Genomic DNA, 24,239 nt, shown 5'->3' with positions numbered 1-24,239 from the left:
CTGCAATATTAACACTGCCCAGTACAATGAGTACATTGCCCAGTGAACGCAAGCCTTTCTTACACACATTCAGCCTGCTCCCAACCAGAAATATGAGAATAATTGCTATGAACTGTGTTTATATTTGCAGCAAACGTTTTCTTGGTTTGCGTTTGTTTTTTTTAATGAAATAACATTTTTCACACGAAATAAAGACCGAGTTTGAAAGAGAGTCAACTGTCTTCCAACTTTTGGAGGGATGGGATGAGAAAAAACACGCTGCTGCCCAGTCACAGTTACGCTGAAGTCCTGGATTTAGGCTGCAATCCATACACACTTACCTGGGAGTAAGTCCCATTGAATCCGATGGAGCTTCCTTCTGAGTAGACATGGATTGGAGCTTTAGTCATTGTTTTCAGGCGAGGAGGGAAATGGCGTCAAAAGTAACCCGGAACTTCCGTCTTCAAACGATAGAGGTATCCTCCGTTTCGATTGTGGGAATATGGGCGGGCAGCATTTCCTGTTTGGAGATAGTTCTTAGAGAGCAAGCTGGGAAACAGTTTAATAAATGACCCCTGCGCTTAGTTTTGTAAGTACTTTCACAGAAAACATTCCTTAGTTCCTCTGAGATAGTCTGACTATGAAATTTCTCTCGGAGCAGTCCATGCTGTTCTGAAAAGCTTCCTTTTGCGTGCTTCTGTCCCGTTTCGTTCTTCTGCAGTTTTTATTCTTGTACGCTCTTCTTGGTATTTCTTCGCAGCTGGGGGGGGGATATTCATTTAAACCCAATTTTAGAAATACAAGTATGGCTTCCCACTGTGCATAGGTCTTTATTTTTAAATCTACATTTTTGTTGCAGTTCTATAGCTGCGGTGTTACCTATTTGTAACATGGTGAATTCTGAAACCTCGGAACGAGCTTAAATAATAGATTCAAAGAGCAGTCTATAATGGCCTGCTCCCATTGAGTTCAGTGGGGTGTAAATATGTATATTAAGGATTGCAGACTCAAAGAGCTTTACTACAATTATTCTGCTAAAGTCTGGCAGGTATCTAAGAGAAAACAATCTTTCTTTTTCGATTAGGCCTCAGGGCATGGTGTGAATGTTCTTTGCTGAAGTTAAGGACATCTAAATTTTGTCAGTTCCTAAGTGGGTGACTATTGGGGAACCCCGTATATGCTGCCTTAACAGTTATGGAAGAAATGTAGGATATAAACAGAGGAAGGAACTCCTTTAGGTTTTCCTAGGCCTTTTATACTATTTGCTCTTTAAAAAAACAAGGTTTTTTATTTTCAATATGCTCTGTACAGGTAAAGCAGTGCTATCCATCACAGGTAACTAACACAATGAACACAACAGAGGTAAACGATACAACAATGCAGCTGCAGTGCCTCCCTGAATCACTCTTTTGGTAGTGTTTTCGTATTGTTTTATATATTGATTGGTTTTAATTTTTCTTTGAAAGCTGACCTGGGAATTATTTATTCAAAAGCTTTTATCCTGATCTCTTCTGTCTCAGACTGGACCTCCAAGGCTGCTAACATCAGTTTATACAACAGAAAACAGCACACAAAAATATGTACTGATACAAAAACGGCATAACAGTAAGGGACAGGGACAGCAGGGATTAAAATCAGCTCTCTTGATCAAAAGCATGTCAAATTAGGATAGTTTCTATGATGTGTCAAAGCACCATCACTGACAGACTGGACAGGCCTCCCAGAGCAGAGTGTCCCAAAGTTTGGGTGCCACTGTGGAAAAGCCCCTGTCCTGTGTACCCAACCAACCAAGTCTCTGCTGGTGATAGCATACTGAGTAGGGCTTTTCCAAAGACTTTATTTGGGTGAATAGAATTGTGTGGGGAGAGACAGGATTGTTTTCAATGCTAGTCGTATTCAGAGTTGGTAATGTCCATTAAATTCAATGAGTCTACTCTGAGTAGGACTAGCTTTGAATACCACCCATAATCCTTCAAGTATCCTAGTCCCAAACCATTAGCATTATAAAGGTGATAATCAGTGTTTTGAATAGTGCTCTGAAGCAAGCCTGGAGCTAGTGAAGCTAGTACAGCAGTGTTGTATGACCCTAAAAAAAAAAAAATCCACCTGAGCCAAAATACTTGCTGTCACAATTTGCACCTCTGAAGTTTCTGAGCACTTCTCAAAGGCATTCCTGTGTTGTAATAATCCAATATTGATGTGATAGGGTAGAAGTGGGGAACTTGTGGCCTTCTAAATGTTATTGAGCTCCAGCTCCCATCAGCCCTGGGCAATATAGCCAATAGATAGTGATAATGGGAGTTGTTGTCTGGCAGCATCTGGAGGGCCCCAGTTTCCCTGCCCCTGTGATAGGATAATGACTATATTCTGGCACATCAGTCTAAGCTGTACAAAAGCATTCCAGGCCCCAGTCAAGCTTCCGTTTGTATTCCACTCCTAAGCTTCTGTTTGTATTCCAGAGAAGCTTTCAAACCTAGCACTTTGAAATGTACATTTCTAAGGCAGCCCAGCATCTAAGACATATTATGCTTGTCTAACTTTGGGTTTGTGAAAGTTGTCAGTGATGGTTATAATTCTAAATCCAATAGAAACAATAGCCTGTTCAGTGCCTGGTTACCAGGACAATTCTAAGCACATTCCAGGGCTGCAAAGCTGAGTGACAAGTGAAATCCATTAATGGCAGGAATCCCTGTCCAAGACATGGTTACCCATCATTAAACCCCTTTTAATCCCTTTCTGCTGTGAAGGGGAAGAGCTATTTGAGAGTTGTGGCAAGCCTCAGGCAGGTTTATAGTTGCTTCACTGACACTTCATTTCAATCAAAAATATCAAAGGCAACAAAATGATATAATGCAGCCTTGTCTAATCTGTGGCCCTCCTGATGCTGTTGGATTCCCATCAGCCCTAGTTGATCATGGAAGTTGTAGTCCAACAATATGTGGAGGGCACCAGGTTAAAAAAGGATGATGCAATTCCCCAATACGTATCTAGACATAGATTGCCAACCAAGGTCACGTGGAACAGTCTTGATATATCTGTGTTAAAAAGCCAGTTTGACAGAGGATGCAAAAGTGATGGCATCTAAGTGTGTCTGAATTTGTTCAGTTGCTACCAGAGGTATAGTTGTCTGGGGTCATGGGGGTGGTCATAGACCTGTTAATTTTTTGGGAGCAGAGTCCCAACCAGGTCCCTGTGTATGAGCCAATCAGCATGAAAATGGAGCGTGTTAGCCACTGAGAAGAGTCCTAATTCTCTTGTGATTGGAGCCAATGAGAATGAAAGGGGATGAGTCAACCACTGAGAAGACTCTTCTCAGTAACTAACACACAGCCTTTCATGCTGATTGGTTCCTAGGGACATTGTTATAGTGGAGTGTGGACTCGTGAGACAACAGGGAGAGTAAGATAGATGAGGAAAAGTGAAAAAGGGGGTGTGGCTGTGAGGAGGTATGGCATGACTATCATGAAGGGATCCTGAACTTCTGAATTGGCCACTACACTACTGGTTGCTACCCACAAAACAATATTTTCTTTTTTTTTAAATGAAGATAGGATGGCAATTTGGAGTTGGGAGATTAGAAGGTTCTGACCCAGTCCTAAATGCAAATATGTCTGATTACTCGCCTCCTATAAGATGCATTGATAACTTAAGTCAACAAAAGCCCCACCCTCTCCCAGTTGGCTTCCATCAGTTCAACTTGATACTGACATAGTCCCACGGGGACCTTGTACTCTTCATCAACTGAAACCAATCCAGCTAAAGAACAAATTATATTATAAATTCTGTCTTTGAAGAAAGCAAATATGTGTTTATAGTGCTAAAATTAAGCAGGTGGCTTTTTGTTTTGAATTTGTTTTATAATGCTTTTAACAGTAAAATGCCCTTGCTTGATATTATAAGATAGGTCCTGGGGCACATTTGGAAATCTAAGGAACTCTGGTGAGCCCCACAATATATTCAATATATTAATTTAACAGACAAAAAACTGGCAATGCTCAGAATATCTTCCTTAATCATACATCAAAACACCTTCATGCTCCCAACAAATAAACCTCAGACAGAAAAAGCAGGCAATCCTTCTATAAACTCCAACCCCCCCATTCCCAAAGTCAAAGCTCTTTAAAAAAAAGATAGGAAGGACATGGAGCCTTAGTGGGTGCCATGGTGCGACATTGGCCCAGTTGCAATATGTTGTTTTTAGGTTCTCTCTATTTCTTTTTCCTCAGGATGGATGTTCGGGACAAGCAAGTTCTACGCTCATTGCGCCTGGAGCTGTGTGCAGAACTGTTAGTAGAGGGACTTGTCATTCAGTATCTTTACCAAGAAGGCATCTTAACAGAAAGCCACGTGCAGGAAATAAGGTCCCAAGTCACCAACCACAGGAAGACAATGATGCTCCTTGATATCTTACCTTCAAGAGGCCCCAAGGCTTTTGAGACCTTTCTAGAATCCTTACAGGAGTTTCCATGGGTGAGAGACAAACTGGAGGCAAAGCGTAATGAAGTTATGCTAGTAGCACCTCCCGGTAAGATTTTATCTATTAGGTTCATTCTTGCTTTTGATCCAAGAGCTGCGTTCACAGACTACAGTTGGAAAGAGAGGACAGGGCTCCTGCACCTCTAATAGTTGAGTAGAAGAGGGCATTTCAATGGCTGTAGTTTATCATGCAAGGACTGCTGGAGCTCTGCCCTATCTTTCCATCTGGCCCTCCTCATTTTGTTCAGTCAGAAGTAAGTCTTATTGAGTTAAGAACATAAGAACATAAGAAGAGCCTTCTGGATCAGGCCAGTGACCCATCTAGTCCAGCATCCTGTTCTCACAGTGGCCAACCAGGTGCCCGGGGGAAGCCCGCAAGCAGGACCCAAGTGCAAGAACACTCCCCCCTCCTGAGGCTTCCGGCAACTGGTTTTCAGAAGCATGCTGCCTCTGACTAGGGTGGCAGAGCACAGCCATCACAGCTAGTAGCCATTGACAGCCCTGTCCTCCATGAATTTGTCTAATCTTCTTTTAAAGCCATCCAAGCTGGTGGCCATTACTGCATCTTGTGGGAGCAAATTCCATAGTTTAACTAGGCGCTGAGTAAAGAAGTACTTCCTTTTGTCTGTCCTGAATCTTCCAACATTCAGCTTCTTTGAATGTCCACGAGTTCTAGTATTATGAGAGAGGGAGAAGAACCTCTCTCCATCCACTTTCTCAATGCCATGCATAATTTTATACACTTCTATCATGTCTCCTCTGACCCGCCTTTTCTCTAAACTAAAAAGCCCCAAATGCTGCAACCTTTCCTCGTAAGGGAGTCGCTCCATCCCCTTGATCATTCTGGTTGCCCTCTTCTGAACCTTTTCCAACTCTATAATATCCTTTTTGAGATGAGGCGACCAGAACTGTACACAGTATTCCAAATGCGGCCGCACCATAGATTTATACAACGGCATTATGATATCGGCTGTTTTATTTTCAATACCTTTCCTAATTATCGCTAGCATGGAATTTGCCTTTTTCACAGCTGCCGCACACTGGGTCGACATTTTCATCGTGCTGTCCACTACAACCCCGAGGTCTCTCTCCTGGTCGGTCACCGCCAGTTCAGACCCCATGAGCGTATATGTGAAATTCAGATTTTTTGCTCCAATATGCATAATTTTACACTTGTTTATATTGAATTGCATTTGCCATTTTTCTGCCCATTCACTCAATTTGGAGAGGTCTTTTTGGAGCTCTTCGCAATCCCTTTTTGTTTTAACAACCCTGAACAATTTAGTGTCATCAGCAAACTTGGCCACTTCACTGCTCACTCCTAATTCTAGGTCATTAATGAACAAGTTGAAAAGTACAGGTCCCAATACCGATCCTTGAGGGACTCCACTTTCTACAGCCCTCCATTGGGAGAACTGTCCGTTTATTCCTACTCTCTTCTTTCTGCTTTCTGAGTTCAACAGGGCTTACTCCCAGATAAGTGTGTATAGGACTGTAACCTTAGTCCTCACTGAAATGGTAAAGTTGTGTCTAGCCTGTATCACTTCAGAATGTGCTTTGCAGTTTGTATGATTGAATGTTCTTCCTTAAACAAATATTCGCTGCAGCCTAGTGAACATGACATCTAGTTTTGTATGTGCGGGGTATTTATTTTGAGGAGGAACATTTTGAGAAAAATTAGTCACCCAGGATATTGAACTTCCTGCACTTGGAGGTCTGTCTAGCACTCATGTTAAGGATTTCTCTGCCTTTTTTGTTTAGAAAAAGCAACAAAGGATGCTATCCAGCTAAGGTCCCATCTGTGTTTTCCATGTAAAGCAGTATCATACCATTTTAAACAGCCACGGCTTCCTCCAAAGAATCCTGGGAACTGTAGTTTAAGGGTGTTGCTGAGAGTTGTGAGGATACCCCATTCCCCTCACAGAGCGACAGCTCCTAGAGTGGTTTAACAATCAGTCTCTTTTCCCAGGAAACTATGGGAATTGTAGCTCTGTGAGGTGAATAAGGGGGTCTCCTCACAACTCTCAGCACCCTTAACAAGCTACAGGCCCAGGATTTTTAGGGAAAGCCATGACACCAACCGAGTGTGTGGCAGCTGTGAAAAAAACATTCCGTGTTAGGGATTATTAGGAAAGGAATTGAAAATAAAACTGGCAATATCACAATGCTGTTATACAAATGTGTGGTACAACCACATTTGGAATACTGTACGGTTCTGCTCACCTCACTCAAAGACAATATTGTAGAGTTGGAAAAGGTTCAGAAAAAGACAACCAAAATGATCAAGGGGATGGAGTAACTCCCCTATGAAGAAAGTTGTAGCATTTGGGGCTTTTTAGTTTAGAAAAAAGGCAAGTAAGAGGCGGCATGATAGAAGTGTATAAAATGATGCATGATCTGGAGAAAATGGGTAAAATGCTCCCTCATAGCACTAGAACTCATAGACATCCAATGAAGCTAGATGCTGGAAGATTCAGGACAGACAAAATAAAGTACTTCTTCATGCAGCACATAGTTAAACTATGAAATTCACTCCCATAGGAGGCAGTGATGGCCACTAACTTGGACAGCTTTTAAAAGAGGATTAGGCTATGCTTCTGAATGCCAGTTGCTGGAAACCATAGGAGGGGAAAGTGCTATTGCGCTTGGGTCTTGCTTTCAGGGTTGCCATAGGCATCTGGTTGGCCATTATAAGAAAAGGATGCTGGACTAGATGGGCCATTGGTCTGATTCAGCAGGCTGCCCTTATGACTGTTTAAAGTAGTGATGATACTGCTTTAAATGTATAGTACAGACAAGGCCTTAGTAATACTCATATTAGACCTGTCGAAATGGACGTTGTTTACATGTATTTATTTCAGTGGGTCTGCTCCGAGTATGACTTCACATTGGACATCACTCAAAGACTAACAGGTTTGGTATGGTATAAACGTTTGTGGACCATAGTCCATGGCCACCCCTCTGGAGCTTTTTGTTTAGGAATGTGCTTAATCTTTGTTAGCTGGTTGTTTTCTTCATTGCTGTATTGTTTTCTGCCACCTCTGCCATCTTCTAATTTTTAAAATCTTAACTGGATATTGTATTGTGTTGTAGTATTGATCATTTTTCTGTCTTATTTTTTATGAGCCACTGTGAGCATTTTATAGTCAAAAGATGGGATATAACTCATAAAAATAAATATGCAGCACTGTGAACCTGCACCTGTGCTTATCACCTCTGTGAGAACTAGGCTGTAGTCATCCAAGTGATTTTGTGCCATGCTGGGGTAGGAACTGCAAAATGTGATCCAAAATCTACGGTTCTTGGTATTCAGCTTGCTTCAAAGTAGATGGCCAGGCTGGTATGTGTGTGTGCTGACTATCCATTCTCTGTTTAAATGGTTCATTCCTACCTTTACAGGAAATTGTGTGTGGTGAATTGATAACTTGGGTGCTCCTTAAGCAATTGCCACCCCAGTTAAGCAGCTCTGGACATAGGAAATAACTTTCTCTTCAGTCTAGCCATTGCGACTTCCTTATATTGCAAGAGCTGTGGGCTAAAGGTTTGAAGAAGTGGCAGCCACGGTTATCCAGTAATGTAAGTGAGCCCAGAGGTATTAGAAGTGCAGTGGTTGCCTTTGAAGGTAGCCAGCCAAAAGCCTGTTCAAAAATACCCAACTAGGGAAGGATATGTATACCCTCTGGACCAGAGGTAGCTGACATGGTGCCCTCTAGATGTTTTTAGACTCTACCTCCCATCAGCCTTAACCACTGGTTATGCTGGCTGGGGCTAATAGGAGCTGACGTCCAACAACAACTGTAGGCCACTACTTTGGCTACCCCTGGTCTACATAAATGTGGCTAAAAAGGGGATTGAAGACAGACTCATGTTCACTTGTCATTCTAGATTATTTATTATGCCCTGTGTGAGAAGTTAGGCTGAGAGGCCAAGGTCACCCAGTGAGATTCATGACTGAGTGGGGATTTGAACCCTGGTCTTTCAGGTTCTATTTTAACATTGTGACTACTGTACCAGACTACAGAGGAACTGAGTTTACAGTTGAATTATTCTCTCTTCTTGCTTACAGATTAAAAGTACTGCAAACTAAAAAGCATCTGTATAAAGAATAACCATGATAAACTTTCTCTCTTGAGAGATGACTAATACTCATTCAGTAAATAGAGTATTGAAAGGGACAGTTGGGTAATATTGTATCATCTCTGCTACTATACAGAAGAGTCTGTATAGTAGTGTGTTGCTAAACTTGGAATGTGTGGGTTCAGATATGTTGTATGAGTAAATCCAGCTGCTTCTGATGTATTAATTTACTAAACCTTTTACTAAAGGAGTGGGAAACCTTTTTGTGCAGGAAGAATGAGAAACGAACAAAGGGTTCTTAAGTTTTGCTTATGTAACTGGTAATTTTCAGACAGTTGCTCATCTGTTATTACATGTGTGCACACACATTACACACACATGCATATCCTTGAAGTGCCCCTAGGCCTAGATTCTCAGGGGTCTCCTAACTACCTTTTATGTTATCATGGGGGAAGTGATCTGATGGACCTCTAAACTGTCATCCTAGCACCACTGCTATGGATTGAAGAGTTTGGGTTAGAGATGTAAAATTTCTGGAAATTCTGAAGCCATGGAAAAAAACTTTTTTTCCGGGTTTTTTCAGAAAAATGGAAAAAATGCAATATTAGCACTTTTTACATATTGAAAGTCACCTTGTTACTTCAGAAACATAACATATAATTATGTACAAGTTGGTTTGACATAAAATTATCATATTTGGTATATTAAAAGTACATTTTATCCAAACAATTATTACAAATTGAATTTACTTTTTATTTTTTTTTGTTTTTTTGGTAACAAATGGAGCTATAAGGTCCTGAACTGTAAGGAACCTCTTTCATTTTGCCAGTTTATGAGGAGCAAGCAAAAAACATTTTTTAAAAAAACAGAAGAAACCAACATTAATAACAAAGAAAATTATGTCTCCGCTAGTCCTCCACTGTGTCAAGCAGACATAAAGTACCCATACCCATAAAAAGAACTGAGAAAAAGGGGGGACCAAGATTCAGTGAAACATTTTACTCATCATGCTAAAATAAAACATCCCATAATCCATTTTTCTTCTTTTTTTCAGTTTTTTCCAATTTTTCAGAAAAAAAAAAGGCTTTGGAAAAAACGGTTTTTTTCTGAATTTTCCCGGGTTTTTTCCAGGCCACATCTCTAGATTGGATATTCATTTTTATTATGATCTCAATCATGAAGGGGAAGAGAGGGCATATTATACTTGAGGATATTTTTTATGTTGTTTAAGGAGAATAATGAAGTTTGAGAAGAGTTCAGGAATGCCTTCAGTTTTTGTAGCATTCTACCTTTTAGCCACTGTAGCAGTTTTAACGTTACAAATGGTAAAGCTCTTGCAATCCCTGTCCCAGCTGATGATAGTTCTCTAAACTAAAGCAAGGATGAGAGACCTGTGGCCCTCCAGAGGTTGGACTCAAACAGCCCCAGCCAGCATGATGAATGGTGGAGATGATGGGAGTTCTAGCCCAACAACATCTGGAAGGCCAGAGCAGCCCCATCCTTACCTTAAAAATATTGAACAAAATCTTTATTTGAAAAGTTTTCAACTACATACTGTTCAAATCAAGGTTTTGGTTCTGCAATGAGCTAATTTAGTGTCTTGCCAAGTATTTGTGTAATTTAGAAAAGGGCTTTGATTACATCACATGCAGGTTTTTTTGGTAACAGTACTCACCAGTACAGAGCAGAGCTTGGAAAAAGTTACTTTTTTGAACTACAGCTCCCATCAGCCTAATCCAGTGGCCATGTTGCCTAGGGCTGATGGGAGTTGTAGTTCAAAAAAGTAACTTTTCCAAGCTCTGGTACAGAGTACCAGCATCTCTTTCGTTGCTGCCCATGGGAACCATTTTGCGCTGACACCCACTGCACCTTTATCCAGATAGGAGTACTGGCACCTCATTTTTTACCAAAAAAACACTGGTCATATGTAATTAGAAAGTTCCAAAGAGAGGCAGCTAAGTTACCCTTGCCTCCACAGTGGCCAGGGGTAATGAATTGGTGAGGGGTTTATATTGTCATGGTTGTCTTGCAACAGTATTTATGCTGGCTGAATTAGTTCATCTTTTGGTCATGCCATCATAGACCCTTTTATTTATGGCATTTGTATACCACTGCATAACATGAGGTTCATGGCTGAATCTTATCATTAGGCAGAGTAAGGCAACCTCCTCAGGTGGCAGATGATGGTATTTATTTATTTATTGAGAGTATTTGTACCCTATTTTTCAGACCAAAAGGCTCCCAGAGTGGTTTAATACAAGCAATTAAAGCAAGACAGTCCCTGCCTGCAGGCTTACAATCTTAAAAAAGGTGGGGGTGGGGGAGGAGTAAGGAGGGAAGAGGAAAAAAGCGAACTCTTAAATAGTAATTCTTATAATGTCCAGCTGGCATAGAAATAATTCATGGATAGAAATTGTCTTGTTTTTTAGCAGAACTGATGGAATGAGCCCTGCTTCTCATCTCTCCTACTGAGACAGCCTGAGATAGGATTGCTGCTACCAGGTAACATTCAGGTGGGAGGAGGCCTGATGGAGCTCATCTTTCAGCAGAAGTGATGGCATGAGCTCTGCTTCCCATCCCTCCCACTGAAGTGGCAGCTCCCTGGACATTCCCCTCTATTGGGGAACTGAGTGAAGTAGTGCAGCACAACCTGCCCTACTCCCCCTAAACTTGCCTGTCTCCAGTGTTGAAGCCAGTGCCAGCCCAGTTGTCTTGTTTTGTGGGAATGGGAGAGGTCATCATATCTTTTGCCTGAGACAGCAGAATGTCCTGGGCCTGCTCTGTTGCCAGTTTTCTAGCAAAGATGCTAATACTCCACTTTTTAGGAGTGGATTTATGAAAAGGGATGACACAATCCTAACAAGTTTCAGTTACACAGTCCCTGAGGCTACAGTGGTTTCCACCTCCCCTTACTTTCAAGTCATGTTTATGGGAACATTTATTTGATTAATTTTTTAAACTGATTGCTTCACTTAGAGCTATTCCTTTCCTCTCAACAGTCTGTCTTGATGCATCTTTAAGTAGTTGTAATATATGACTTAGAGTCTTCAAGTTGGATTTGGAGTGCTCTCTGGTTTGTGTTGATGTTGATTAGTCATTAGATCTGGCAAAGAGTTGGGGATGGATGTGAAATGGCTAGGGCAAAGAAGAGTGTAATCGCACAGCAACTTCCTGATCTCAATTGCCACAATGAATGCCCATGCCCGTGTTACATCTGCACTGACTCTATGCAGTTTTTTGAAGAACAGGAAAAACCTAGTTTGTATTATATTCTTTTTCTTTTTTAACTACTTAGAGTACCCTATGTTTGTGGATGGAAAGGTGGTTAAATATGTTACTCAGTAACTACTTTGCATCCGCAGTAATGATTTGTATAATCCCTGTCCTACCCCAGGGTTAGCTGATTGGCAGCCTCCGGTAGAAACTTGCTGCCAAAACAGTTTAATCTGGCCTCTGGTAACCCCTACCAAATTTTAATCAAGATGTATTAAAAAGGTTATCCAACTCCACTAATATGGAAATGAACCTTTTCAAAAGGTTTGTGGGAACAAGATTCCAAGCTTTAAAATGTTTCATTTCTTTTTGACTGTTACACAGGCTCCTGCTGGGAGGAAGGGTGGGATATAAATCAAATAATAAATTCACTAATAGACAAAAAACCTTGCGGTTTAAGAATGTACCTATAGCCCACAGATATTTCTATCAAACTTTAAAAAGCAGGAAAATTGGGCAGCTATAGTGAATGCACCAGGGGAGCAGGAGACCTGACCTCCTCTCTGAGATATTGGACTGCCCTACAAATTTGTCAGAATGCAAACACAATTTGGGTTGGTCTTTCACAGTCCAATCCACTTCCTCTGTAGCTTGGAAGAATTTGGTAACATGTGCCTCTGAGCATATGGTGAGTGGTGGCAACACTTGCAATCAGCCCAAATAATAGAAACAAGACATATGCTGTGCTGATCTTGTTTTAGCAGGGAGGAAGCAACATTATTAAGACAGTTGATATATTTCAGATGGTCACTTTAAATATGTCTGATTTACTTTGCAAGAGGCAAGAGGGAGGGAATAGGAGGGAGGAGAAGGGTTTGATTGTTTGCATACTTTTTGAGTTCAATGGGATTTATTTCTGTGCAATCATGTTTGAAAATGGAAATGGACTGCCTTCAAGTCAATCCTGACTTATGTGGACCCTATGAATAGGGTTTTCATGGTAAATGGTATTTAGAGGTGGTTTTACCATTGCCTTCCTCTGAGGCTGAGAGACAGTGAGTGGCCCAAGGTCACCCAGTGACCTTCATGGCTGTATGGGGATTCGAACCCTGGTCTCCCAGGTTGTAGTCCAACACTGACCTGGGGGAGGGGCAGAGCTTGGAAAAGTTACTTTTTTTGAACTACAACTCCCATCAGCCCCAGCCAGCATGGCCACTGGATTGGGCTGATGGGAGTTGTAGTTCAAAAAAGTAACTTTTCCAAGCTCTGGGGAGGGGCAGGGAGGAGATTGGATGGGTGGGCACTGGGCAGAGGGGAAGCCCCTTTCCTTTCCAAAAGGAAAATACTGTGAACAGTATCATTGCTTTTCAGCGTTTCCCCCACCTTTTTATTCTACAGCAGGCACATGTAGCCTCCCACCCAAATTTAAACCAAAGTTGTCCCTGGCTACATCCACACCAGGCCTTTATTTCATTTTAGTAGACAGTCATGGCTTCTCCCAAAGAATCCTGGGAAGTGTAGTTAGTGAAAGGTGCTGAGAGTTGCTAGGAGATGCCCTGTTCCCCTCACAGAGCTTCAATCAGAGTGGCTGACTGTTAAACCACTCTGGCCACTGGACCTTCTCTGTCAGGAGAATAGCAGTCTCCTCTCAGCACCCTTCACAAACTACACTTCCCAGGATACTCTGAGGGAAGCCATGACTGTCTCAAGTGAAATCAAAGTCTGGTGTGGGTGTGGCCCCCTGATTAGGCAAGCCCAGCAGCTGTGAGTCTGGCTTTTAGAACACTGACAGTTGGCTCTTACGGAGCATGCCTGACATTATCATTCAGTTCAATGTAAAATTTATTAAATTAATTAAAAATCAGTCAGGTGCTTTTTTAACTTTTAAACTGGAGAAGATGAAGGTCAGAGTATGGGGCAAGGTCAGTATTAGGATTACAGGTCCTCTGTGAACATGGCTGATTTTTAATGAATTTCAACAGATTATGAGAACTCTCAGAAAAAAATCCAAAAGGGCTCTGAGGTTTTTTCCTCTTTTTAGACTTTGAACTCTTGATTCTCTCTGACTGTTTTGTGTATCGCCATGAAAATTGAGAGGGTTGTTAAGCAAGCGTTTCTGAGTTCAGTACTATACTTTTTGTAAGGTTTTGTTTTGAAATGAGCTTATGGGAAGCGTCAGAATGGCATGGGAGGTATTTTCAATTTAACATTGCGGAATGTGACTGTATAATAAATGAAATAAAATGTTATGCCCTGTCTGTGCCCTCAGGAACTTGTCCCCTTCCTGTCGCTGGACCTCTATGCTATCCCTGCCCTAATATTGTTACTTAAGATCTCTTGGCACTGTATATGGTGTAAAATATTTTTTTTTATTGTGAAAGGTAGTCTTGTTCTGTAAATTTAAACAACAATTTTAGTTCCATTTAAAAGCAAGAGGAAATGATATTAGGTAAGCAATTTTAGTGTAGAAAATGTTTTTCCAATTTGGGAAAAATGATATTATTAAACATAGCAAGTTTTTGTTGCCTATTTTATCTGATTGGACAATAAAAAACCATTTTGCTGCTTGTGGTTTAATCTGTTCTGGACTATATATGTTACAAAGCCATCAAAAATGTTTTTTTTTGCTGGTGACAGAGGGTGGCCAGGTTGGGCCGTGGCCGAGGGCTCCTGCAGCCCAAAGTGGCCCCTGAAGGGCCCCTCCCTAGGATGGGAGAATAGCACCCCCATTCCATGATCTGTGCAGAGGGAGCTGCCATGCATCCTCCATACAGACAGCGTGGACTTTAGTAAGCCCCCACACACACCCTACTTACCTCTCTCGTCCCTGAGATTGCTGTGCGCACTGCGTGTACGTGCCTGCCATCAACTAAGATGGTGGCAGGGGCTTCACTAAGGGACTGATGCCTCCACCACCATCTTGGTTGATGGCATGCATGTGCACTTCACATTCGCATTGTTCATGTGACATGACACAAGACGAGGTATGTGGGCTTCACGGGCAGGCACTGCAGGCCCAGTCCGCCATGAATAGACTCTCAGCATTGGTGGTTTGTTTGTGTGTTTGTTTTGATAAAGCAATCTATAATGTGGTTTAGTTAGCCACACCATTTTTCCTAAACTCTTGGCAAATATAATTGGAAAGGAAATGAACTGCCTTCAGGTTGATTCCAACTTATGGTGACCCTATGGATAGAGTTTTCATGGCAAGCGGTATTCAGAGGGGGTTTACCATTGCCTTCCTCTGAGACTGAGAGGCAGTGACTGGCCCAGGGTCACCCAGTGAGCTTCATGGCTGTGTGGGGATTTGAACCCTGGTCTCCCAGGTCATAGTCCAACACCTTAACCACTATACCACACTGGCTCTCTTCTTTTCATTTACACAGCATAAAGTTTTAAAATTAACTGGGTGGTTAATGTTATATCTTGGGATGTCTGGATCATGTTTATTATTGATTGGCTACTTTTGTTGTTTATAGAGATGAGTTGTGAGGTTATGTAGAAATGAAATTAGTTGGAGACAGTAGGGCTTACTACCATAGATCCAGTGTTGTTGCTATTGCGTTGTGTGTTTTTTTTAAAAAAGGCAAATTAATAAGAGCTTAAGTACTAACACTATAGATTCATTGAAGCAAGTTAAACATACCCTTGAAATTAAAGCATGTTATTTTGCTGATCAGATATACCCATCTCAATTCTCTGTCTATAAGACACAAATAGTATATTCATTGCACCTTCTTAACATCCAAAACTCCACCCCCTACTTCTGAATAACAAGTGGGAGTTGGCTGTTTGTAAAGGACAAGAGAAGTCAGGCTGACCTCAGCTTCTCTTTTCTGGAGACGTAAAGACCTGGAAAAAAAATTTTGGGGGGGGTCCTGGTTTTTTCCTGAAGCCTTTTTTTTATTTTGTTTTTCCAATACAACTGGAAAAGAGGGAGGAATGGGGGGAAACAGTTGTTTTTCTTGTTTTTTTCCATCCCCCCCCCGGGGCCTTCACATCTCTACTCTTCATTTTCTATCTCTGAATCTCTTTCAGCTACACAGTGGCAAAGGGTCAGGCTGGAAGTAATCCTAGAAAGTTAGGTAGATGGCTTAATTCCAAATATAAAATAGTTTTTGCTTAAATTTGTTTATAAAATTCATACTGTAATTTTGTAAATTACCTTTTTAAATTGCTTTCACATATCTGAAACTTCTTGTCCAAATCCAATGAATCTGTGTTCTGAATACATCATTCCTGTTAATGTACCTTTTTGATTATTTGTTTGACATGGATGACCTCCCCATGCTCTTTAGGTAATAGTACCACCTGGACTTCAGCGTGCAATCTGTTTGTTAGCTTCAGTCAGTAACAAAAAAGATTGGATGACCTTCAACTATGTGGAATGATAACCTTGTAATTTAAGTACTGGTAGAGTTGCCAGCATCCTTTATTTTAAGAAAACCAACTAAAAAGTATCTTAATTCTGAACCAGATCAATTCCTATAAGCTTATGAAAGTACACTCATCATTGCCCCTTGGCCAGGAATTCAAAGCTGAAGGCTCAGCAGCCTAGTGTTGGTTGGATTATGTGTGAAAACTGAATAAAATAGAGCTGTGGATTCACAGCTGACTAAAAGAATCTGTGGCCTCCCAAATCACTTTGCTGGGCCAGTCATATTTTTTTTGGAGGGGGGGGATATACAGTGTGCTCTTCTGTAGAACTGCACATTCATTGGCATAGAATGGAAAGACAAAAGTCAACCATTTGGGGAAGAAAGAGAACATTGCCTTTACTAGACAATGCTGTGGTAGATGCCATGAATAAAAAGAGGTTGAAGTGATGTGAAATGAAAGTGTTGCAGCAAACCAAAGCAGCTGCAAGGTACATATGCTGAAGTTCTATGAAAGCCCTGCTGGGTTAGACCAAAGATCTGGTCCACCATCCTGCTTTCAAGACTGTTCAGCCAGATGCCTATGGGAAGCCTACCTGTAAAACCTCAGTTGTTCCCCAGCAACTCATATTCAGAGATCTCTCTCTGAAATTGGAGATTATCTATTATGTTTGTTGTTATTATTAGCAACTACTCGTCTAGTCCCCATCTACTCATCTTTGCCCTCCTGGGCTCCTGCTGGGAGGAAGGGCAGGATATAAAGCAAATAATAAATAAATAAATAATAGTCCCCTTCAAAGCCATCTATAAGAATATAGGATTTGGCTGTCTCCATTTCTTGATATATTCTTGCATTTAATTAAGGGTCTGACTCCATTGGGTGTAACAGCTTCATGCTGAGGTTCTGAACAGTCTGATGAATGGGTGTACACAGTGTGTTCTATTTTAATTATATTCCTGGAAAAAGTTGAAGCAGGCTGCTGTGTGGTGTTTACAGTAAGAGAAAAATGCTGTATACAGAACATTATTCTATCCCAAAACTTTGAAAAGGAAAGAGAAGTTCTGATTCTATATCTTGCATAGAATCTGATTATATGATCTACACCAGAGATTCTCAGATTTCGTTCTAATGACTTTTCAGATGTTGCAACCCTCTTTTCTTCCCACCCTGTTTTTATTTTTCGAGTACTATACTTGCCTTATTGCTGATCCAGTCCTAGTTACATGTTATATACACATATAATGGGAAAGTGCTAACCTTGTTATGGAGGATTTATTTATTTATTTGGAACTAGCAGCCTCATACCTGGTATTGCTTGGGAATTCTAAGAAATAAAAAAAAACAGTGTAGTTTTGAAATCAGTGGTTAAATTCAGTGTAATTTTGAAAGGTTCTGTCTGCCATCTTCATTCAAAATGGCATCCAGTTGTATCTAAACACAGACAAAAAACCTGATACTGAACCATTGTGCAAAATGTGGTTATGGTATCTTAAGAGGTGTCCAAATATATAGTGAACAGGTAAACAACTTTCCAAAATATATAGTAGATACTTGTATCCGGCTTATTACCCCAAAAGTCCTGTTTCTGACTTTTTGGGTGCATTTACCTTGTGAAATATATATGCCAAGTGCGGATCAACCACACAGCAGGATTACTTCCTAAGAGAATATTTATTTCCAGTGTAGGCAATCTTGACAAAGAAATATAACAGTTTAAAGCCTCTGCATAATATTTATGATTCTTAATAAAAGCTATAGCTGTTGGCAGGAACAGCAAGCTGTTACATGATGTGTGTTTCTATAAAGTGGAAAATGTGTGCTGTGGAAGAGAATTAGTTTTTCTATGGAAGGTTTTCTAAATTAATCTTTTCCTTTTCTCCTTTCTGTGTTCTACCTCTAAACCCTATGTGAACAAAGGACTAATGCTAGGAAGAACTCTGGGCTGTACAGCTTCAGACTTCTGATGGAGGCTCCTTGCACAGTGAATGGTCCTCCATTCAGAAAATCCCTGTATATAGGCAACTAGACATTTGTGTGAAAGGTACTAACCTATCCTTCTCCCTGATATAACAAACGTTTTGTGGGGAGGGGTATTTTTTTATTAATAGAGGAGCATTCAGTCCTGTGAATCCCTTGTTGAAGTTTGCAGTGGTAATGTCCAGACACAGATTTGCTGCCACCTTTGTGGTATGTGAGAACTAGGTAAGTCTTGTAAGATTCACTATAATTGCACTATAAATGCAAATATTCCTTCAATCAGTTCACCTTATTTAAATATTTTCATGCAAACAAAAGTAATAATTTTCAGAAGTTCCATTTATGCATTCTTTTTTTGGGGAAGTAAATGCAATTCCTATTAAATTAAACATATCAAAATAAGAATTTGAAGTTTAGCAACTATGAAATTACATTTGTGCAGTGTTATGTCAGCTGATTCATCTCTTTTTATTGAATAAATACTGCAAATGACCTAGTAGTAGCCAAAAAAGTAAGCATTTAGACTTAGTACGTACATATAAGCATATGAAACTGCCTTACACTGAGTCAGGCAGTTAGTTTGCCTAGCCCAGTCTTATCTTCTCTGACTGATAGTGGTTCTCTGGGGTCTAAGGCAGAAGTATTTCTCATCACATACTGCCTTAATCTTTTTTATTTATGTTAGAGATCAAACCTGGGTCCTTTTGCATCCAAAACATGTAGGGTAGTATCTGATAAGTTGTCATAATCAAATTCATGGATTTTTATGGGTCTACTCTTGGGGTCTTGTGAATCCATTACTGTCACTCAAGGCACAGGTGGCCTCAGTGGCACAGAGTGCCTTCTGCCAGCTTATGATCCAGTTACAACCCTATCTGGACAGGGATAACTTCACTTTAGTTCTGGTAACCTATACTGTAGACTAGATTATTGTAGTGTGCTATATGTGGGGCTGCCTTTGAAGACAGTCTGGAAATTGCAACTGGTGCAGAATGCCATGGAGAAGGAAATAGTCTGACCATATAACACCAATCTTGGCACATCTGCACATTTCCGGGCCAAATTCAAAGTGTGGGTTTTCACTTATAAAGAATTATACAGCTCAGGACCCCAATATCTTGCGAGATACCTCTTCCAGCATGAATCTATCCAGACTCTAATATCATCCTCTCGGACCCTACTCCAGATCCCACCTCCCCAAGAGACACTTGGAGAATGTTGTGAAGAGAGAGAGCCTTTTTATTTGTGGCCCCCTGCCTGTGGAATGCCCTTTCCAGCGAGGCCTGCTTGGTTCTGACACTGACTTTTTTTTTAAGCCACCAGGTTAAGAGTTTCCTTTTTTTCCACGTGCTTGATGGAATATGATCCAGCTGTGTCAAGACTTTATGGTAGTTTTGCTGATAAGATGATGTTGTTGCTTTTGTTTTCTGTAGAAGCTAGTTTTTAGGTTTTATGTATTGATTTTGGTGGTCATTTTTAACAATTGTGTATGACGCCTAGACACTACCCTGTGTTAGGTGACTGACTGACTAAATAGAGTTATATCTCAGTTAACAAAGTAGGTATGTTCCTGGACATTACTTCTTTAACATAAACTTTCCTACTAGAGGTAGGAATGACATGGAAAAAATAGGGATAGGTTCCTACACCCGCTCATAGATGTTTGGTTCAGTTTCCTAACAGATTCTGATGTGATGGATTAATTGAAATGTTTATTTTGACTATGGTTATGACAATAAGATTATCATAATTAGTAATGAGATGGATTAATCGATATGCTTATCTGGAAAAAAAAAATTGATAGATATATTTCTTAAAGAATTGAAACCTCTCTTTGACTTTTTGTGGAAAGAATAAAGTAATGTTTATGAGATTTGATGATTAAGTAAGATAACTACTGGAGGAAAGTGATTTTATAATATGACTTAAGAGACAGGATTGTTATATATTATAGACTTATAACTGATTTGATCTTTGACAAATGGGAAGTCAATATTTTACTCTTTATTTTTTATTTTTGTTTTTTTTTTTCTTTTTTTCTTTTTGTTTAACTATTTTTGATTTTGTTTTTTGTCTTTGAATGTTTTATGATTTTGTCTTGTATGTTTTATGAAAATCTGAATAAAAATTATTGAAAAAAAAAAAAAATAGATGTTTGGTTCAGTTTCAACAGGTGCTTTAAAGGGTGCCTACCCAGCACCCACCCTCCCTCTCCCCCTCTGAATCGTACTGGATCCTTCCATCCCCAGCCCTGGGAGAAATAAAGAGATCTCTTTAATGCAAAGCAAATGCACATCTATATCAAAGCAAAGCTGATCAGTTTCATCTTTTAAAAAGCCTTCCTTAAAAGGAGCTGTGTTCCTGGAGGATTCCTTAACTAGGATATAACCTGTGGTCCTCCAGATATTGTTGGATTTCAATTCCTATCAGCTTCAGCCAGCGTAGCCGTTGGTCAGGGATGATGGGAGTTGTAATGTAGCAGCATCTAGAGTGCCAGAGTTTCCTCATCCTTGCTCCAGAAGGATGCTAACACTTCCTAGTTTGGAGGTGATTCTTAGATGTCACAGGCTATCGGAAGAGCGTATGTTTACAATTGTGGAACAAGCAGCTGTATTGATACTTACTTTTTAGTTTAGACAGCCAGCAGCATAAGAGTTGAATACTCTATTTTTAAGCCAAATAAAAAGAAAGAACTAATGGTATCTACCAATAAAGGGGAGTAGTAGTGGGTGGAGGTGTTTATAATAGAATATGTGTAATGATTGGAGGAGTGTAATTCCCGATAACAAATAAAAACCTTTATATGCAATGTGCCTCCACTAGCCCTGAACTCTGAACTGAGTGGTCTCTCTGGATCACTGGTGACGTAGAAATACTTCTACAGTTGTTGGATTCAGTAGATGTGTTGGCCTAGTTCCTAACATTTTAATCTGGAGTTCAGCTGTTGTTGGTGAGTTGAAAAGACAAACTTAATATCTAAGTTGAGTTGTTATTAACAGCAGGAGAACCGAAGCTCAAAATATTGTTTGCTACATGTTTGTGTCCTTTTCTACCTCCCCCACATTAGATATATTTATCTCAGAATAAACTGCATAACCTTCTATCTTTCCATAGAAAAACTGTTGTTTTTTTAACACTGCCTTTTCCATGCCCCTAATTTCTTGTTAGTTTTTTTAACCCATATAGTTGGACATGAGGTAATGAGCTCATGCCAAAATCTAATTTGATTTTTACTCATGCAGTCATCTCTGGTTCTTTCGGGATGGGCAGAGAGGAATGGAAAAGAGCTATAGCGACTTGCTGCCAGTTCCTTGTCCTTTCACTGGATTTATTCAGAAAACAGTTGAATATACAACACAGAGCTAATATTCCTCTTTTTCCAAGAAAGAAAAGCCATTTATGGTAGCCATCTGTTCTAACAGTTTGATGAAAGCAGCAGATGAGACTGGAAAGTTCTGACACGGGTTTAAATTTTATTATTATGTAGCTGACAGGCAAGGTCTTGGTGCTAAATTATTCAACAAGTCAAAGTGACTCAAGTGGGTTTCCTTCCCATCACTGCTTCTATTATTTAGTCTTTCCTTAATGCCAGCAGTGCTAGACTATAACTGTCTGGCATTTCTTTCACACCTCTGAATGCTTTCTTTCACTGGGACCAATATTTATTTCCAGCTATTTCTGTATTGCCTGTTGGCTTATCTCCATCAGCTGATGATGAACTTTACTTAAATAGGTGGTGTATAAATGTCAGAAATAAATAACAATACATTCAGTTGGTGGGAAATAATATCACAAGACCAGTTTATTAAAAAAAATAATATATGCAAAAAAATCAAGGTTTCCCCCCAGATACTATCTTTATTTGGTTATGGTTTTAGGTTTCCAGCACACCTGTACAGGAAAAATGAAAGCAATCTGTTTAGTTGCCAAATAAGCATAGTATAGCAGCACCAGGGCAGGCTTGACAGAATAGCCTGATAAAGCGAATTTTTCTGGGTCAGCATTTCAAGTTAAGGGGTATGGTGAATCAGTGGACCAGATATAGTCATAAGGCTTTTTACCATGCCAGGTGGTTGTATCTTACAATCTGAGAGATGCATCCAAGTTCTTGGCAACTTTGGGGTGTATCTCATGGATTACATATGATTGCACATGATCTTTGTCCTCTATAACGATAGAAGGAATCTTTTGGTAAACTTTCATAATTGGGTGTCTCTTTATGAGTGCTGCTGAAATCATTACCACTCCTTGGATTGTTTATGCAGATAGACCAGCCCTGCTGGAGTCTCCTTTGTGGAGATCTACAGACCTTCAGAGTTTGAATATTACTACAAATACAATGATATAGCATGTATTTAGAGCAGGAGAAGGGAACCTGTGACCTTCCAGATGTTGTCAGAGTGGCTAGACACCTTAAGGGCCACAGGTTTCTCATTGCTACTTTAGAGCAAACAGGGTGCTAAGGACAATTTTTTTAAAATTAAAACATGTTTCATATTTCAAGGCTTATTCTTTATTCTGAAGCATTATCTTCCATGGAACACAATAGTGTGTGCACTCTCTCCCTCTCACCATGTTTCAAATGCCCTTATAATGTCACAATATACCTGCCTACTGAGGGGGAGTGAGAATAGAGAGTTCTAGTTTATTAAGATGAAGATTGAATTGTTTTTTGTTTAACTCTGAGACAGCTGTGCCTGAAAATAAGTACATAAGAAACTGTGAGGCAATGTTTACTTTGCAGCTGCCTTCAGTTTCCTCTGGACAAATAGAGGGTTCATGTTTCCCTTTGTGTTGTCAGTCTTTTGATCTTTTTGAATAATGCTAACAATTCTAAACATTTGCCTTCCAAATTAAATGTGAAATGTGTCACAAATCTGAATTAACAAGTGAGACCTGCAGCACAAAGTTGCAGTGCATCCCCTGCCCCCTCAGAGGAGTGTTCTTGGTTCAGGCTCAGACAACCCAGAGTTTGTGGTGCTGTTCAGGGAGTGGGAGGAGAGACAGAAGTTAAAGCAGAAAAGAAATTTCCTTCCCAGCACCCTGAGGACTTCCTCTGCTGCGCTACAAAGTGCTAAAAGACTGCCACCCCTGAACTTCAGCTTATTGTTGTTACATGGGGGTAATGATTCTCAAGAATCTGAGAGAAAAAAGAGTGCCCTCCCCTGCTTTTCATTTGACCTGAAAAATCCAAATATAGGGCAGAGTATGAACTTTTTTTGGGGAAAAAACATTCTCTCTTCAGCATACTTATAAGCCAGTGGTCTCCAACCCAATGTGTGTGCGTACTCACAAAGGCCTTCAGTAGTACCTCCAGCAGGTAGCCCAGAATTTGAGCTTTCATTTTAAAAAAAGTAAGTCTCTAGCCCTCAAATGTGTGGGAATACTTCTAAGTGATTTATGTGAAATGAGCCAGCCTGGATGCTGCTGTCTGTCAGTGTTACTAGCCAATGAGTGAAGTCAGAGCTGTGACTGACAAGTGGGTTGTTTGGATTCCAGGCCACAGGAATCCCTGGGGTCCTAAAGAGCTGCTGTTTTGTTCTCCCTTTTAGTGGACTTTTCCTGCTTCGGTCAAAAGAATATAAGAAGAGCCTGCTGGATTAGGCAAGTGGTCCATTTGGTCTAGCATCCTGTTCTCACAGTGGCCACCCAAATGCCTATGGAAAGTCCACAAGCAGAACCTGAGTGCAAGAGCACTCTCCCCTCCTGCAGCTACTGGCAACTGGTTTTCAGAAGCATATTGCATCTGATTATGGTGACAGAGCACAGCCATCATGGCTGGTAGTAGTCACTAATAACCTTATCCTCAATGAATTGGTCTGATCTTCCTTTAAAGCCATCTAAGTTGGTGGCCACCACTGCCTCTTAGCGGAGCAAGTTCCATAGTCTTGATGGAGTGAATTCCATAGTTAAAGTATGCGCTTTTTGAAGAAGTACTTTCTTTTGTCTGTCCTGCATCTTCCAACTTTCCGCTTCATTGAATGTCCACAAAATCTAGGGTTATGAGAGAGGGAGAAGAAGTTTTCTCTATCCACTTTTTCCATGCCATACTTGATTTTATACCCTTCTATCATGTCTCCAATTGCATAACTTTTCTCTAAACTAAAAAGCCCCAAACACTGCAACCTGTCCTCATAGGG

General features: G+C 40.4%; 1 protein-coding gene across 2 annotated transcripts in view; it reads left to right on the top strand.

The window, feature by feature from the left end:
* The first annotated feature begins 448 nt into the window (after nucleotides 1-448).
* Nucleotides 449-24,239, top strand: part of CRADD (CASP2 and RIPK1 domain containing adaptor with death domain) — a 65,670-nt gene continuing 41,879 nt past the window's right edge. For both annotated transcript variants that reach the window (XM_061639569.1, XM_061639568.1), the window contains exons 1-2: nucleotides 449-568; nucleotides 4,206-4,504. In XM_061639569.1, coding sequence (XP_061495553.1) covers nucleotides 4,207-4,504 — 298 coding nt within the window. In that variant the 5' untranslated portion in view covers nucleotides 449-568; nucleotide 4,206. The remainder of the gene's footprint in view (nucleotides 569-4,205; nucleotides 4,505-24,239) is intronic.

Source organism: Rhineura floridana, chromosome 8 (genome assembly GCF_030035675.1).
Source record: "Rhineura floridana isolate rRhiFlo1 chromosome 8, rRhiFlo1.hap2, whole genome shotgun sequence".
Classification (NCBI taxonomy): domain Eukaryota; kingdom Metazoa; phylum Chordata; class Lepidosauria; order Squamata; family Rhineuridae; genus Rhineura; species Rhineura floridana.
The sequence above is the reverse complement of the archived record's forward strand: the minus strand, read 5'-3'. Positions and strand labels throughout refer to the sequence as shown.